At 38.6% G+C, this 15,763-nt stretch overlaps 3 protein-coding genes across 4 annotated transcripts; 1 reads left to right on the top strand and 2 right to left on the bottom strand.

Annotated features, from left to right (window-relative positions):
• The first annotated feature begins 51 nt into the window (after positions 1-51).
• Positions 52-6,882, top strand: gng3 (guanine nucleotide binding protein (G protein), gamma 3). 2 transcript variants are annotated; one of them, XM_042431756.1, is made up of 3 exons: positions 52-246; positions 1,175-1,274; positions 3,115-6,882. In XM_042431756.1, the coding sequence occupies exons 2-3, from the start codon at positions 1,176-1,178 to the stop codon at positions 3,241-3,243; spliced, it is 228 nt and encodes a 75-aa protein (XP_042287690.1). In that variant the 5' UTR covers positions 52-246; position 1,175; the 3' UTR covers positions 3,244-6,882. The 2 variants fall into 2 exon arrangements, with proteins under 2 accessions (XP_042287690.1, XP_042287689.1); XM_042431755.1 differs by lacking the exon at positions 52-246 and adding an exon at positions 994-1,055.
• A 962-nt stretch (positions 6,883-7,844) lies between these two features.
• On the bottom strand, positions 7,845-10,571 carry banf1 (BAF nuclear assembly factor 1). Its single transcript, XM_042431754.1, has 3 exons — positions 10,464-10,571; positions 8,851-9,015; positions 7,845-8,434 (listed from the first exon to the last, which is right to left on the bottom strand). The coding sequence occupies exons 2-3, from the start codon at positions 8,974-8,976 to the stop codon at positions 8,288-8,290; spliced, it is 273 nt and encodes a 90-aa protein (XP_042287688.1). The 5' UTR covers positions 8,977-9,015; positions 10,464-10,571; the 3' UTR covers positions 7,845-8,287.
• An 842-nt stretch (positions 10,572-11,413) lies between these two features.
• Positions 11,414-15,193, bottom strand: prdx5 (peroxiredoxin 5). The gene is made up of 6 exons (XM_042430772.1): positions 14,843-15,193; positions 13,350-13,484; positions 13,131-13,262; positions 12,652-12,690; positions 12,495-12,559; positions 11,414-11,781 (listed from the first exon to the last, which is right to left on the bottom strand). The coding sequence occupies exons 1-6, from the start codon at positions 14,939-14,941 to the stop codon at positions 11,676-11,678; spliced, it is 576 nt and encodes a 191-aa protein (XP_042286706.1). The 5' UTR covers positions 14,942-15,193; the 3' UTR covers positions 11,414-11,675.
• Between the last annotated feature and the right edge of the window lie 570 nt (positions 15,194-15,763).

Here is a 15,763-nt window from a genome sequence, read left to right as displayed (position 1 = left end):
GGTGGGGTTGGGGGGGGGGGGTCCTATCCATCCACCACAGATCTAGTGCTCATTGTGGCAGAATTGCAGTGCACTGGGCTGTTGAGAGCAGGGTACCATCCAGGCTGTTGTCTGTGAGGGGTGGGGTCCGGCTACACTGATACCACCAAACATAAGCTTACAGAGGGACACAGAAAGACAGCAAAAGAGAGGAAAAAAGAGAGAGAAGAGGGGGGAAGATTGCACCTGAAGAGGAATATAATACGGGTAAGGAGAAAAGGAGGTGGATGGAGGGAGAAGGAAAAAAAGACAATGGGGAAAGGTCCAGAATGGTTCATATAGATTCGCTCCTTTGCTGCTTTTTCCCCCCTGTTGACAATCTATTTGACTTCATTCCTTTTCCATCTGTGACACATTTTTTCAGTGATGTGCATATTTATTCATCATTTCTTAAACGACTGTATGGCTGCAGTGCTTATTTCATTCATTTGATTTTGTCTGTTGTTATTCTTGCTCGTAGTGGGAGAGTCTGTGGGCCATGGTGAATAAATCTAACCATTTGGCCCAGATAACATGTCTCCTTTCCATTTGAAAATGTGTACATGCTTTTTTCCACCATGTAAGATGACCTAATGAAGCAGCTGTGCCAATTCTATTACACCATACTGACTGATATTTATACTCCGTTATTGGAGACTGACTGCTTTCATGCTTGCTGAAACTGGCAAAATCTGGATGAAAATCTTGTAAATGAGTAATTTTTGAGCATAGCTTTTATTATATATTACATAAGAGTGCTATATAATGTGTTTGTCTTTAAACTCTTATTTGACACACTGTGTAATGCATTTTATCAACCCTCTAACGGTGTATTAAAAGCTAATATTGCTACAAAATAAACCAGTACTGTGAATAGGAAATAAACATTCAAATCACATTGCAACCTATTAACATTATTTATGTATTGTAACAAATACATTTTGACAAAGGAAAGTATTGTATTTTTAGGGCAAAGAGCAGTCGATCAGGCATTCCTGCAGAAGCAGGGCTACAAGAAAACTGATTCCTTTAAAGATGTAAATATATATATATATATATATATATATATATATATATTGCAAAAAAAAAATACTGAATATGTGTTTCTATCCAGTTTAAACGCATGAAGCTTGAATGTTGCTGTGTTTGTGGTTAGGATGAAAGGAGACACCCCAGTGAACAGCACCATGAGTGTCGGCCAAGCCAGGAAGCTGGTGGAGCAACTGAAGATAGAGGCTAGTTTCTGCAGGATAAAGGTGAGACTCAGATTCAGATATAAATCACGAGACACATATGAGGGCAAAACAGAAACAACTGATGACTAAAAAAAAATACAGTGAAACATTTTCAATAGTAAGCTGACACTGACAGTTTTTGCAACATATAGCAGCAGGTAAAGTACATGATCATACAGATCACAAGTCATAATTATAATACCATATTGTAATTAAATTAACAGTGGATTAACAGTGTAACACACTAAACTTTTAAAAAAGACATTTTTATTGTGGAGTTACTCCTCTCGTGTACATGTCAAATCAAAGTTGAAAGGACAGCACTGAAGAATTTTATCCATACTGGATTACAGATGTAGAAAAGCACCGGTGACCTTCTCTGTTGCACTTGAAGTCAATGCTTCCCATTGGACGGTTTCCAAATGGTATTGGCTTCCATCATGTTCCTAATGGCATCAAAATCAACTTACAGAGGCACCTTGTCCCTTTAATAAGAACAACCCATCTGTGTAAAAATTAAGCAGGGGGACAAACTTAGAGAAAACTTTCAGCTGCTGTCACCTTGAGTGAAAAATAACTTCATGGTAAGATTGAAGTAAAAGTTTTGCTCTGAGAGAAAAAAGACAGAAGACAAAAGAAGTTCAGTTGTGTTCAGAACCATGTTTCTTTTTGCAGAGGCTCAACAGAGGAAGAGCTGCTTCCTGTTAACTCAGACTCATGACTGCTCCGATTTTACTATCAGCCATTCAAAACTGACTGTCCATTAGTGAGATGAAAACATATGTAGTTATACATATTTAGCAATTTCCTGTGACCCTTTTTGGGTATATAGACTGTTAAAAAATAAAACTTCATTAAGCAAAATGAAACATGTTCCAAGACTAAATAAGAATTCAGTTTATCTTTCAGTCACTGAAGGCAGTGATATTTCATTGCGATTAAGCAGCTTGCTGCATACATGTAAACGTTCTTTATTTTTATATATTCACTTTCATACTTAAATCCACATTTAATTAAGCAATAAAAACTGCAAAAATGGTTGCATATCCAAATACTAGTATCTAATTCCTATGCATTCCATTCAGTCAGTTTTCTATTTTTATCGATTTCTATTTTTGCCCTCGTGTTCTGTTACTATTACATGTTGTATACCTCTGCAGCTGCTTTTATCTCAAACTGATCAATATATTTCATCCACTGATCCTGTTGGTATTATTTGTAGTAGTATATCAATTTACATATTCTATTTCCAAATACATTGAAAAAATGTTTTTTTTCAGCTTTGCTTGATACAGTTTGGGTTTTAGGTGATATATATCATTTGGTTTTGAGCAAACTTCCCAGATTTACATTTAATTCTTGCATCTTCATTTTGTTTTAAAGTCTTCATTGTCCAGGATTAGGTGAGACAATTTAAGCCATGTCACTGAAAGAAAGCTTCAAACTCAAGAAAAAAAAGACTGTGTGTTAAATCTTACCTGTAGGACGTCAGTGTCTAATCTTCAGGCACATGACCAGTGAGGGATCTTTCATTATTATGAGCTTGAGTGACTACAGACTGTATACAACAACATGCAAGGACCTCAGACAGAATCAAAAGAATGAATGCGTTTGCTCTTTTGGTGACAAAACATGCTAGGAAAAAACTATTCTATAAAAAAAAACAATGGAAATCTGTCCCAAATGGGATATAAAAGCCATATTAATAAAAATCACCAATACAATGACCTAATGCTCTTAAGATATGTGAGTCTGATTCTGTGAACACTATTAGTGTCTAGAGTCAGCATTTAAACTATTTTACCTACAGAACATCAGAAGTGACATGAACTGCTCTAAATCTGATCATCCTCATCTTCAGGTATCAAAGGCAGCGGCCGACCTGATGGCGTACTGTGACGCACACGCCTGTGACGACCCCCTGATCACCCCCGTACCCACCTCAGAGAACCCCTTCAGGGAGAAGAAGTTCTTCTGCGCTCTGCTTTGAGACCAATCAGGGATTGTTGTGATAAAAGTACAACTGTACAGTATGTACATGTATGTACAGTGTGTACATGTACTTCCAATCTAAATAAGACATCAATGTACTATAGTAACCTTGCATAAAAGCTGCCGATGTACAGTACATAAACAACAAAATGTCTTGAACTAAATTCTTTAACTGCTAACGTCTGTCTCAATGTTAAGAGGGGAATTTGAGACAAAACCTAAACATTCAATCAATAATGAGTCAAGAGTTATCGCTATCAAGACCCAAAATACAAAAGTTTAAAGGAGAATTATAAAACAACTGTCATCTGGTTGAAAACATGGACATCTCATGCACAAATATATCACAGGTAACTGCCAAAAAGGAAACATGCTGAGCATCAAGTGTCTTAATAGGCTACACCAACAACAGGAACAGATTCATTTGGATTCTGCAGCATTTGAAACTTTTAACTGGGATGCTAAATTCCTACATTAGGTCTTTGGATTGTGGTGGTGCTACATGTCTCAGATGCTGCTCCGATAGGTCCAGGTTGTCAGTTCTCCACCTATAAATTGCGCATACATTTGAGACCAGGAAACTGAGAGAAAGAATAGCCTGTGATAGATAATTAAGTATGACGTTTCCCATAATTGTCATTGTTTCCACGCTGACGTTTGGTGACTACCTGTAGATGGAGGTAATAACATCCTTTCTTCCATCAGAATAGCAATGCTTCACTTAAAGGTTCTTCATTTTCCAATTAACATGTACATCGTCCTTTACAGCTGAATCCCATCTGTTGTTGCCATGTTTTGTATCCACTGAAGTGTTTCCTGTGTTTTGGCAGTTACTTGTTACAACAGCTATTTATGAGTGGGCTACAATCATGTCGGTCAAAGTTTTATTAAGCATTTTGCTCATTTCTATACTGTTGCTGTAGTGTGGATGTGGACGTGTGTGTGTATGCATTAGGTGCTACTGTGAAACTTCAGTAACAATTCTGAGCATCTGGTCACTGTTAAATCAAGATTTTATAGTTCAATAGCACACAAACCCAAAAATAACATTCCAGGGGTTATGGATATGTATAATCTAAGCCATTAAAGCAAAATGAGATATTTGATTATTATGAGTGTCGCATTAACAGTTTTCTATTTCTTTAAGTCAAATAATAAATACAGCAGTTATAATGTACTTTTACAGACAGGTGTGCATTGTCACTTTGATTAATCAGGTTCTCCAGAGCAGAGGGGTCCTTGACGGTTTCCAGAGGATCATGGATAATATGTCTATTCTGATCCTTATAAGAGAGGACTGATGAGAATGAATTGAGAGTTCTCATTTTAATTAAAGCTTTCACTTTTTCCATGGTTATTTCTCCATCTACAGTACAGGCAATGGCTCAGTTTTGCTCTAAATTATATCCACAAAACAAGGAAACTGCTCTCCTGACGTGATCCCATCACGAGCTCCGTAGCATCTTTGGCATGCTTCATTTTTTGGGAGGGACCCCTGCTCTGGACCTTTTCAAAAATTGACCAATGTATTTTCAATAACTTGCAAATCAAATTTGAAGCTTTGGCGAAAGAACAACCGTGGAATATCAAGCATTGAAATAAAACCTCCTGTCATCAAAGGTTTTCTTTCATTTGTGACTTTATTGATAAAAATGCAAACTTTAATGAAGATGTTAAAAAAAAAGTGTCCAAATCTGATACCTGCCTTATTTTTCAATAATAAGAGAAATATAGAAACTCAAAGGTTTCACAGTCAGAGGCAAACACATCAGCCAGCGTTTTAACAAGGAGCGGCTACAAAACAGTTCGGCTACGTTCAGACTGCAGGCAAAAGTGGCCCAAATCTGATTTTTTTTTTTTTTAACGTCACTCTAAATCGACATTCGTCACAATTCTGAATACAAACATGGAAGACAGCTGCACACACCTCCGTACAGAAGTAGCAGCCATTGCTCCACAAAAAGCCATAATTAAAAATTGGTCTCTCTTTCTCCTCGTCATCATTATCATCTGCTCATACAACTTATAAATGAAACCGTAAACACCGACTTCAATGGCCTCCATGTTTACTTTGTGTGACAGCGTGCTGCGTGTGACGTCTTTGTTATTGTTCTTTTGCACATCCAGGTCAGTTCAGGACCATGACCAAAAAAAAACCCGATGTGAAAAGCCAAACAAAGAAAAATCAGATTGAAGGATAAATCTGAGTTGAGCACTACGGCTTTCAGTGTGAACGTAGCCTTACATCTTCATACAGCAGGTGACTGCTGGGTGCAAGCATTACTCAATGTGAGGTTATCTGATAACTGAGTAACCAGCTTGGACATGCACTACTGCAGATTTTATAGGTTATCTGACTAGATAATATGCTAAAACTATCATGCATTAAGGCATTTCATGTTTAGAAAGACAGTCAAAGATAATATTACACTCTTTTATGAAGTCCTAACTAAATCTGTCAGGTGGTATCCATCTTCATTTAAAGCCATTGGAAACTTAGATCAGTCATGTACTCTTTCATGTTTAGAGGCAAATTTGAGACTTCTTATTTTTAAGTCAAGAAAAAGATTGGATGTTTTTTTTCTCAATCTTGTTGAGCTTTTTATTTGCAGAATGAGAAACAAAGTCGACTTCTATTAAGGCTTCAAACACATTCAATCAGATTACTTCAGCATCTCAGCTACTTCAGCCACTTAACTGTTAATGGACAAATAGTGCTGACTGGTGTATCATGGCTGTTTGTTATGATTAAGATGGCTGCCATATGATTGTGACAATGTTGTCGTAGGAATGGTTTTATGTGTGAATAGTGTGAGAACCTTGCAATGCATTTGGTGCTGTGTCACCACAATGTGCAATGAAAATTCACATTTTCCTAACATCATGGCAGTCATTTAACACACCAACCAGCCACATCGATCAGACCATTTGTTTTGACCTCTAGAACTTCAGGCAAGTACTAAATGCTTTGTGATAAAAAGTATTATCTAGCTAATCTAGTAAACATACACTTGTAATTTAATTCTTTAATGGAAAGATCGCAGTCCGCTCATCAGCAATAGACACATTTTTGGGTGTTTGAGTTTGTAGCATCTGCATCTTTATTTGTATACATTTCCATCTTCAGGTTCAAACAAGCTTTGAGCGGACCAGATGTGTGGGGGGGTTTCAACAAGTTAAAACCGCAAATTCTTCATAATTACAAAAAATATATAAAATTCTCTGCAAAGACCAGTGTCACATTAGTTTTTGAGGTTTAGTTTTCATGAGTCTCACATATATCATTTACATCATCTGCAAACCAGACTAACCAAATTGTTGATGGAATTACAGTACGTTACTTAACTGTGGTATGATGTACCATTTAAAAAAAAAAAAGAAGAAGAAAAAAACAGCTTACATCAACTTTCCAATGGCTTTAAAAACAGGCAAAGAAGCCCAGAAGTTGAAGTTAAGTATTAGTCTGGATTGTACTGGTAAATCACATTTCAAGAAAGAACAATGCGTGAACTAAAATAATATCAAAATGGTAAAATAGTTAAACAATGAACAAACTGCCAATGTTGAGCTTGGAAAGGCAAATTCTCTGTGAATGGTGAACAATGGATGAACAATAAATTTAAAATTCAACCTTAAACAGACAGCACATGCAGGATTCCAATGATCTTGGACAAACTAAACATTATGAACATGAGAAGCTTTTCAGTTTCAATCTGAAATTCCTCTATAGATCATTCCCGTGGCAGACATTTTGACTTGTTAGACACAGATGTAGTCAAATTAATAATGGTTGCATTACATTTAGGTGAACCAATGTCACAGCATTAATAATGTGCATGCTAGCTCAGTAGCATGACTTACGGGCAAAATGAAATGGAGCCATCATTAAAGGCATACTATGTAGGATTTGTCGGTTGCTGTTTGTAAACACAAAAGTTGGCCCCTCCTCCCCGGCTCAACGACACCAGAGTGAGCTGAGAGCACGAGTGGGAGAGAGAGCAGCGGTGGTTGAGCGAGCTAGAGAGTGAAAGTAGAGAGGGACTGGCGGTAGCGAGAACAAAGCAGTGAATCAGAGCAATAAAATGTTATTTTCTGATTGTTTGCGGTTACGTTCTAAAGCAAATAAACACACCCACACCTTAAGCCGGCAATGTGGCACCTCCCAGCATTGCCGGAGCTGGTGTGAATGCAGCTGAAGCGCACATTCTCTGCTCTGCCCGTGTAGCTCAGCCCTCGGTCAAACAGACAGAGAGCAGAGAAGAGAGACAGAGAAACAAACGTCCCATTCTCTCCCCACTAGCACCCGTAAGCTGCTTGAAACAGACAGTTGCTTGTGGTTTGTATTCATTGTGATTATTATGTAGCTACAATGTAAAATTTCAGCAGTGGCGTTCATCATTTAGCAGCTGCGCTGCACTGCTGTTGACAGCATTTAGGGGAAACACTGAGGTACGTTTAAAAAAAAAAAAACACAATGTAGCAATGTAATGTGGTCACTACAGTTTTAAGATTCCTGACCTCACACCCTGCACGCTGTTATTGGCTGGGGGCTACACACCCACTGCCCAAGAAATATCCAGAACACAGCAAAATAATAAGACATACAGAGGGCAGAGTCTCTGCAGATAAATGCACCACCACACACTTCTAGTGGGTCATAAGTGATGATTGAGAGGTAATATTTTTGTATAGTATTCAATGATTTTAGGAAAATCCTACATAGTATGCCTTTAATGTTTTTAGTTACATCTGTTCTTTTACTACCATGAATGTCAAAGTGGTCAAAATTTTAAGAGAGTTAGCGACTATAAATTGTCAAAGACCATGAGAAGAGCATGTGTGACTTCTATTTTAGAAGGATTTTCAGGCTGAAGGATTTCATGAACACACCAACAGCTTTACGCATCATTTAAAAACACGTTGACTTCAGTAAACCTCATTACTTTGTACAGTGTCAGTTGATATATATGGTGTAGCTGAAGATCACTGAAGAGGTAATGTACAGTTTGGACTTCAAAAGTAGAAAACAGCGGATGAATGGTTTATAAGAAGGCGTCACACCATTCTTTAAGACAGCCATAGCAGTCACCTTGTTGTTTGGCATTTGCCCCACAAGTGTCCTTCAGCCAGTCCCGGAAAAGCTCCTCCTCTTTCTTTAGCACTAGAAACTGCCCGAGGACGACATACGCCTGTGGAGGTGAGAGGAACACACAATGGAAAAGCAAATTAAAGGACGCCCTGTTGTTAGGCAGCCAAAGTTTTAGGCAGAAATTGAAAAACAGCACAGATTTGTATTTCTTAATAGGCTTGACAGCTTACAGTACAACAACAATAGATCAAGCTTAATGAAATTTCACACAAACAAATGTCAGAAATGCCAAAATGACCCCCAGATAAGTGTGGCAGCCAACAGGATAGTAGTTAAAAGAAAAAAGTGGCAACTTGTTTTACCCACATTATAGAATTGAATCCAAGTTCTATAATAACCTGAGTTTGATGTAAGTTGAAGCCAGTTTAACTGCTGAAGGCCCTTTTGCTGAATCATTTAAATGAGTGATGAATAACCCGTTAATCTGGTCATGCTTAATTTTCAATCATCTGTCACCTTATCAAAACCTTTATCCTCCAGTCTTTTGCCAAGAACCTCTCCGATGCCTGCAAGAGCCATCACAGACTTCTCGCCCATGGGCTCGGCCACAAAGTCTTTATGTTTTTGGGATGTCGACGACATGGCTGCTTTGTAGACGGTCACAGATCACCAACTGCTGAGCTGTAATACAAAGATCACAATGGAAAATAAATACAGTAAAATTCATTCCACAGAGGGATTGAATCCCCATCAATTGCTTTAATCTTTTTGTTTTTCTCTTTATTGTTTTTGTGATGCCTTTTTCTGAATGGGTGATGGGGAATTGACTGCTGAGCCTCAGCTTTAAGTTCATGTATTTTCATCCATATCAGATGAGCAGTGTAGCAATTGTAGCCGTTTACAGTAATTGGACAAGATACCATACTTCAATTAAGTCATGTTATTTCATGTTTGCTTGCAAATCCTTTCCAGTCAATAAATGGCACCAGTCATCTGTCGTGCAAAGAAGTGATCATCTACCAGAAACTGATTGCCGTTGGCAGGAGTGTGCAGATTGTTAAAGCTGTATCACCCTGTTTATATCAGGGATTAAAGCAAGGAAAGATTTGTGAGCCTGAAAAGTTGTCCAGGAGGAAACGTGTACAATATATTGAATTAGGTATTATATGAATTTAAAACTGCTCTATGCCTGATAACTTTGACCCCAGTTATATACGTCTACAGTGGCTTTTATCTGGACCAAACTGTCATGGTGCAAAATATAGACATGGCTTTACCCTCGTGGTAATAGCGAAGGTATGTCTTTATGAAGCTTTAACCTCTGTTCTAATTGAATAATCGCACACTGTATGTTACTAGTTGTATTGGCCCTTTAGAGATTTCAAAACTAGTGAAAAGGACGGGACACCTGGAATTGCGCTACGAATACGTTGGCAGAGGCACTTCAATAATTACATTAATGAAATAGCAACATATAACTATTCTAAAGTTATATTAATACCAGTTTTTAACACTAATAGTGTGTTTTGGCCCCATTGCTTTGACAAGGAACTAGGAAACAACCGCAGACGAACGGGCGCTGCACAAAACTTTCATGATAAGGCCATGATTTGAATAATAAAAGCGATCAGGTTTGCCCAGTATTCAAACAGAGCCACACTCACACTCACACCCACACAAAAACACAAACACTACAATGAATAATGGTTGAGGCCTGTGTTTACACTCTTTCGTTCTAACCTGCATTGAATCGCGCGCGCAATACCTTTTTGTTGCTAACAGCTTTAGCACAACGTGCTAATGTTCACTAACTCCACACCGATTGGCGTTAACGTCTATTTGACTACAAGTCACCACTAGGTGTTGGCAGCGGTTGTTCGCTATTTAAAAACATTATGCGATCTGTAAGTGATCCTCGTCGTAGTCTATGAAGTTAGCTCTGTGAGACCAGAGAGGAGCTAATAGCTCATCAGCATTTAGGCGCCTTCAAATTTACTTAATGCTAATGTAGCATCAACGTTAGCCAGACTAGCTAACTACTGCCTATTATCTTCAAACTATACCATTTAGTTTATAGGATATTTAGGATAATTACAGCCACGTCACATTATGGCTGAGTGTTGACTTACCTTCCAATGTGTCTGGGTCTGTCTGTGTCTGTCTGCCGTGTAACGTTAGTTTCTGTTTCTGTACAAATCACACACACCCCGGTGACCACAATGCAACGCGCTCTCTTCTTGTTCCTCTACGTCACTTGGTGACGTCACGCAACAGCGGATGTTTATTCTGGTAGTTGGCTGAGCCTTATACTTTTACTTTATATGATGTTATATTTTACCAGCACAAAAACAGCTCCTTTCAGCACATTGTCGTTTTCTATATGTTGATGGTTGAATTTTATATCCACAAGAGCAAATTTTCTACATCTTCACCTAGTTTGCAGCCTTTTCTTGCAGAAATTCAATGTGGTCTCATATCCCAATTTTGCATAGATCTGAGTGAAAATTCACACAGCATTCATGGGCATAATCTTCATGTACCTTTCATAGTCATGTAGATCAGTGGCCTTCAGATTAATACAATTATCAAGTAATGTTGAAAATTATAACAAACTGACCAAAGATTGGTTCATACTTTCTAAACTTAAACACTGTAAATTTCAAATAACTGAGGCAATGCACATTTCTGCTCATACATGTTGCCAAACCTCAAAAGCCCACATATAGTGACACTGACAGTATTACATGATTAATGAAATGTGTTTCTGAAACTTCTAATTTGCATAAATTCCGCATGAGTGTGTAAGGTGGATTAAACTCAGCTATTTTTAATACAATGTGCTTGTCTGCCCTGTTATCCAAATCCACTTTCAGATGGCCAATGTTGATTACTTTAGTTCTTTTACTCTGAGGCAAAGTGCCTTGTTTGTATTGTACTTCATGACATAAAACATCATGACACTGGGCGTTTATCTTCTTGCATCTTTTATTATAAAAAAGGTCACAGCTGCAGGATTTTTTAATTAATATTCACTAAATAACACTTAAATTACACTAAAAGCAATACAGGAAAACAGTGATTATTGCTTTCGGGGTGACTTTTATTTACTATCAAGGAACAGAATACAGAGGATGATGTACAGTCCTTTGGAGTGTCATTCATCACATAGTTGTGCGCATTAAGTACCTTCCAGCTCTGTTTTTAATACTAGTATGCATGTGGCATTTGCATCCATCTTTGAGAAGAGGAGGAAACTTTAACGGGTTTGTATTGGGGTTTGTTAGTGCAGCTTTTACAGTAACTGAAGGTTTGTAGTTTGGTTCAATAAGCTCTGAAAAAGCCTACAGCTCAGACAGAATACTGGAAGCAAGGCTGCAGGTCAGCCCAGTGCCATCAGGCTCCACGTTGATCTTCTTCACGACTCCATCTTCCACCAACATGGAATATCTGAAACGCAGGATGAAGTACACACTGGTTCATAGCTATGAACTTCAAATGTGACTGTAAAAGCCAGACACTTACTCAGTCTGATGCATCTGATGTGAAAAAGGGATTTGATTTTAGATGAAAATATGCCTTGATATCTAATCTAGTATTTATGTGAAAACTGATGTTGTCATTGATCTTTGCACCAGAGGAGAGTCTAATGGCAGACGTTCAAGGACTCTTATATGCCTACATGTACCTGTATCTGTGTGTGTCTGCAAACAAAAAGAGGTTGCACGTCTGAGGCTGTGTCCGAAATCACTCCCTTGTTCAACCATTCACCATTTCCTCACATGATGACACAAATCATTATCATCATGCATCACTGACAGGTGCAGAGTCACATGACGATAATTTTAGCATTTATAAAAATGCAACGTATTGCATAGTGGGATTGTTAGCAGAAAGTATTGTACACACCATGGCTACTACTTCTTTCCTTTGGTTGCAGGAATAATTGACTTGGCACAATATAGTTTGTACATTTCACATTCTAAATTCATACACTCAAATCAAATGGTGGACAGTTAAATGCACTATTGTAGTAAATAGGGAGTATTTTTGGACACGGTCTGAGTTTACATTGGATTTAATAGATTAAAAAAGTCCAGCTTAAACACATATGCTATATTAATGTTTTGCTAAAAAACTGAAACAGGAAGAAATATCCGTACCTCTTGGATCGCTTGTTCCCAAGTACCTGCACAATCTGATCATTGTCAAGTAACAAGTCAACGGCCTAAGAAGCAGAGAGAAAAAGACCGATCAGTGCACACAGACCTGAAACTTCAAATGGAGAGTACATATAGTATACCAGAGGATTTATTTTACCTTTGTAAATGCCCCAGTAGGATCAGCCAGCATTCGAACCTGGAGAAGAAAGTAGCAGCAAGCTCAATAATCTAAGTATAACTGCTGTGTCGACAGACTCAAGGATAATGTCAGTGCTTAGAATATATTACGAGTGTGATACTTCACCTTTCCTTTATGGTCAACTGTGAGCATGTTGCTGTTAGAGAGACCAAACAGCCTAGTGCACTGTGATAATGTGTGGCAGATTGCTGGACTACTCACTGGTCAAATCCACCACAAACGGGTGCCAAATCGAAATTCCATATTTACTTTCAGCATACAAAATGTTGGACAGGAATTGTCCATGGCTCTCTAACATCTAGGATGTGTGAATAATCATATTATTAACCTCTGAATGATTATAATAAGTGGTCAGCTTTTATCTCACAGTTTGACTTTGTAGACTTGGTGCAGGTTGTGGCAGAAATTGCATGTCACACAAAAACTCTAGTCTATACCTTGCCATCTGCTCCATGCTCCTTTCCCCAGGCAGCCATGACAAATGCATCATTGACAGAAATGCAGGCAACCTCTTGGATACCTTTACCCCTCAAGTCCTCGGCCTGCTGCACAAAACCTGGGAGGTGAGTCTGAAAGCAACAAGAGAAATGTTGTCAACTGATGCAAAGATCATTGTGCCCAAGACATGACAAGTAAAGTGAACAGTGTGGACTCACCTTGGAACAACCAGGGGTGAAAGCTCCCGGTACAGCAAAGAGGACTCCCTTTTTCCCCTTGAAGAGCTGATCCATAGACACCTTGTTTCCTGGCTCCCCCTCCTGGACCTCCACTGCTGGAAGATGTTCACCTACCTAATTGGGATTGAGATGATAATATACAACAAAATTATTATTTTTTTAAAATTCCCACATCAAAATAATGCCAGTACTTATTTTTATCTCCCCCCACAGGCCATTGTAAGCATTGCTTTCCTCACTGTTAGAATCTGTTTAATAGGTCAGAAAGTGTCAGCATAGTTGCACAACATACACATCACCTGCGTACAGTATAGCCTAGTAATGCTATTGTCTTACTCAATTTAATAACGGATTATTAAAATAAACCTCCAATTAGACCTCTCGTTAAAGCTTAGATTAAGGCCTCGTGGTTTAGTAAAGAGTTGATCACCTTGTAATAGGCGCACAATTTGGCTGCTGGCCTCTGGAGGGCGACAAACCCCCATATACAGATGCGTGTCTGCACTATTGACTATATATAAATACCATTGACTGCATGGTCTACACGATAACCCTCGAGTTGTGAAAACTCTCGCGGGATTTGCAAGGCAGTCTTAACTTTAATCCACAACACGTTTCATGTTTTCATTTTGACCCAAACCAAGTAGATTTTGTGCCTAAACTTAAACATACTTTAACCACAGTGTTGTCACTTCTGAAAACAGCGACACAAGGATGTTTTGAAGCGGCTCAAGAGAGTTTCGCAAAACTAGGGTTACCATGTAGACACGACCCAGATTCAAGTGCGTGTTTAAAAATGGCTGAACGGCTTCTTTCAAATTATTTAAGACTGACATTGACGGACGGATTTAGTGTCACACTTAACGCAAATCACACTGAGTGCTTAAAAGCTGCTTCAAAAAGCCCTAATAAATATTTGAACACTTTAACTGTCAGCGTGAAATACTTGAGGATATTAAATACATTCATATGTGTGCGCAGATCAGCTGTGAAGTGCAAGCGCACTTTGAGTAAGTTAACTGACGTGTAACATGTGAAGTTATGCTTAAACTAACGCTACATTAAAGACAGAAACTGAAGCAGGGCAACGCAAGATTAATTTGAACTACACAGGCCTTTAATAAGGCGTGAAAGCCCGAGTGGCGACGCAGCAGTGTAATCATTGACAGTTTGCTTTATGTGACGTTCAAATCAAGTCAGAGAGGTGTGAAGGAAGTAGCTGGTAAAGTGCAGAGGGGGCCGTTGTAGTTGTGATAAAGAAATAAACAAATCCTCTCATTCCTAGCTAACGGTTGACATCATGGCGACCAGTGCCAGAGAGGGAGTGAGCACTGTGAGCTACTCAAAGAGAGACGAATAACGGTGCAGTTTGTCTAATTCACAGGCAGGAAAATACAACGACATCTGTGAGTCTTTGAATACACCATGCAGCACACTCAGCTAACGTTAGATAAAACGCACGCAAGTCTTACCTGAATTGGCATTTTGGCGAGAGGAGAAGTGTGGATCAGCCTTGTTGAGCACTGGACGACACGGCTGCTTCTGATGAGAGAGGATGTGATTGAAAGCATCGTAGCTTGTTATTTAACCGGCTAGCTGTTAGCGTTTCACAGTATCTGTCGATGAGGTTGCAGGACGTATGGCTCCTGCGCTCCGTTTAAAGCCGGGACACACCTCGACCTGACTTTGCTTCTCCGTACTGTTACTGACAGTCTCGCATTGAGTTTGGCTGCTGGGATTTAACCTCGCTTCCAGATTTGGGCCTACTAAATCTTTATTTCCTGCGCCATCTGCTAGCAAGAAGCCATACGTCTAATGTAGTAGATGAGTGGTGCTTTGTGAACAGTAGTTTTAATCGTTTGACATCAATTGAAAGCTGCAGGTAGAGACATGACAAGATTGGTCAAATTCATCAAGGCTTCTATCTATCTGTTAAATATCAGGCAAGGCAAACCCTGCATTATATTGTAGGGGAAAAAAAGATTACTTTATTTTATTATTAGCTGAAATAATGTTGGAGCCAGTTGAAAACTCTCACCGGGTTATTCTGAGCATATTTAATACTAACTCAAGCACACTTATGGCTATCCCAAACAAACTAGATAGAAAACCTTTATTTATTCAGGGAATACCAACTGAGAGTAAAGCTCTCACTCACAACGGTGCCCTGCAAATACAAAACCTAAACAAGCCATGTAACAAAAAGTCTGAAATAAACAATCTTATACATAAATACAGCAAAAATATACGATAAATGACTTATAAAATACAAAAGAACACAAAGAAAAGACAGTGATATATTATAGCGTGATAATAGTAGTAGTATCAATAATAGTGATAATAAATGAATGCAGTTTTTCCCATTTCCGTATTCATATATGGGATATCCAAGG

This window comes from Thunnus maccoyii, chromosome 13, assembly GCF_910596095.1.
Source record: "Thunnus maccoyii chromosome 13, fThuMac1.1, whole genome shotgun sequence".
NCBI lineage: Eukaryota > Metazoa > Chordata > Actinopteri > Scombriformes > Scombridae > Thunnus > Thunnus maccoyii.
This window is presented reverse-complemented; position numbering and strand designations above follow the sequence as displayed.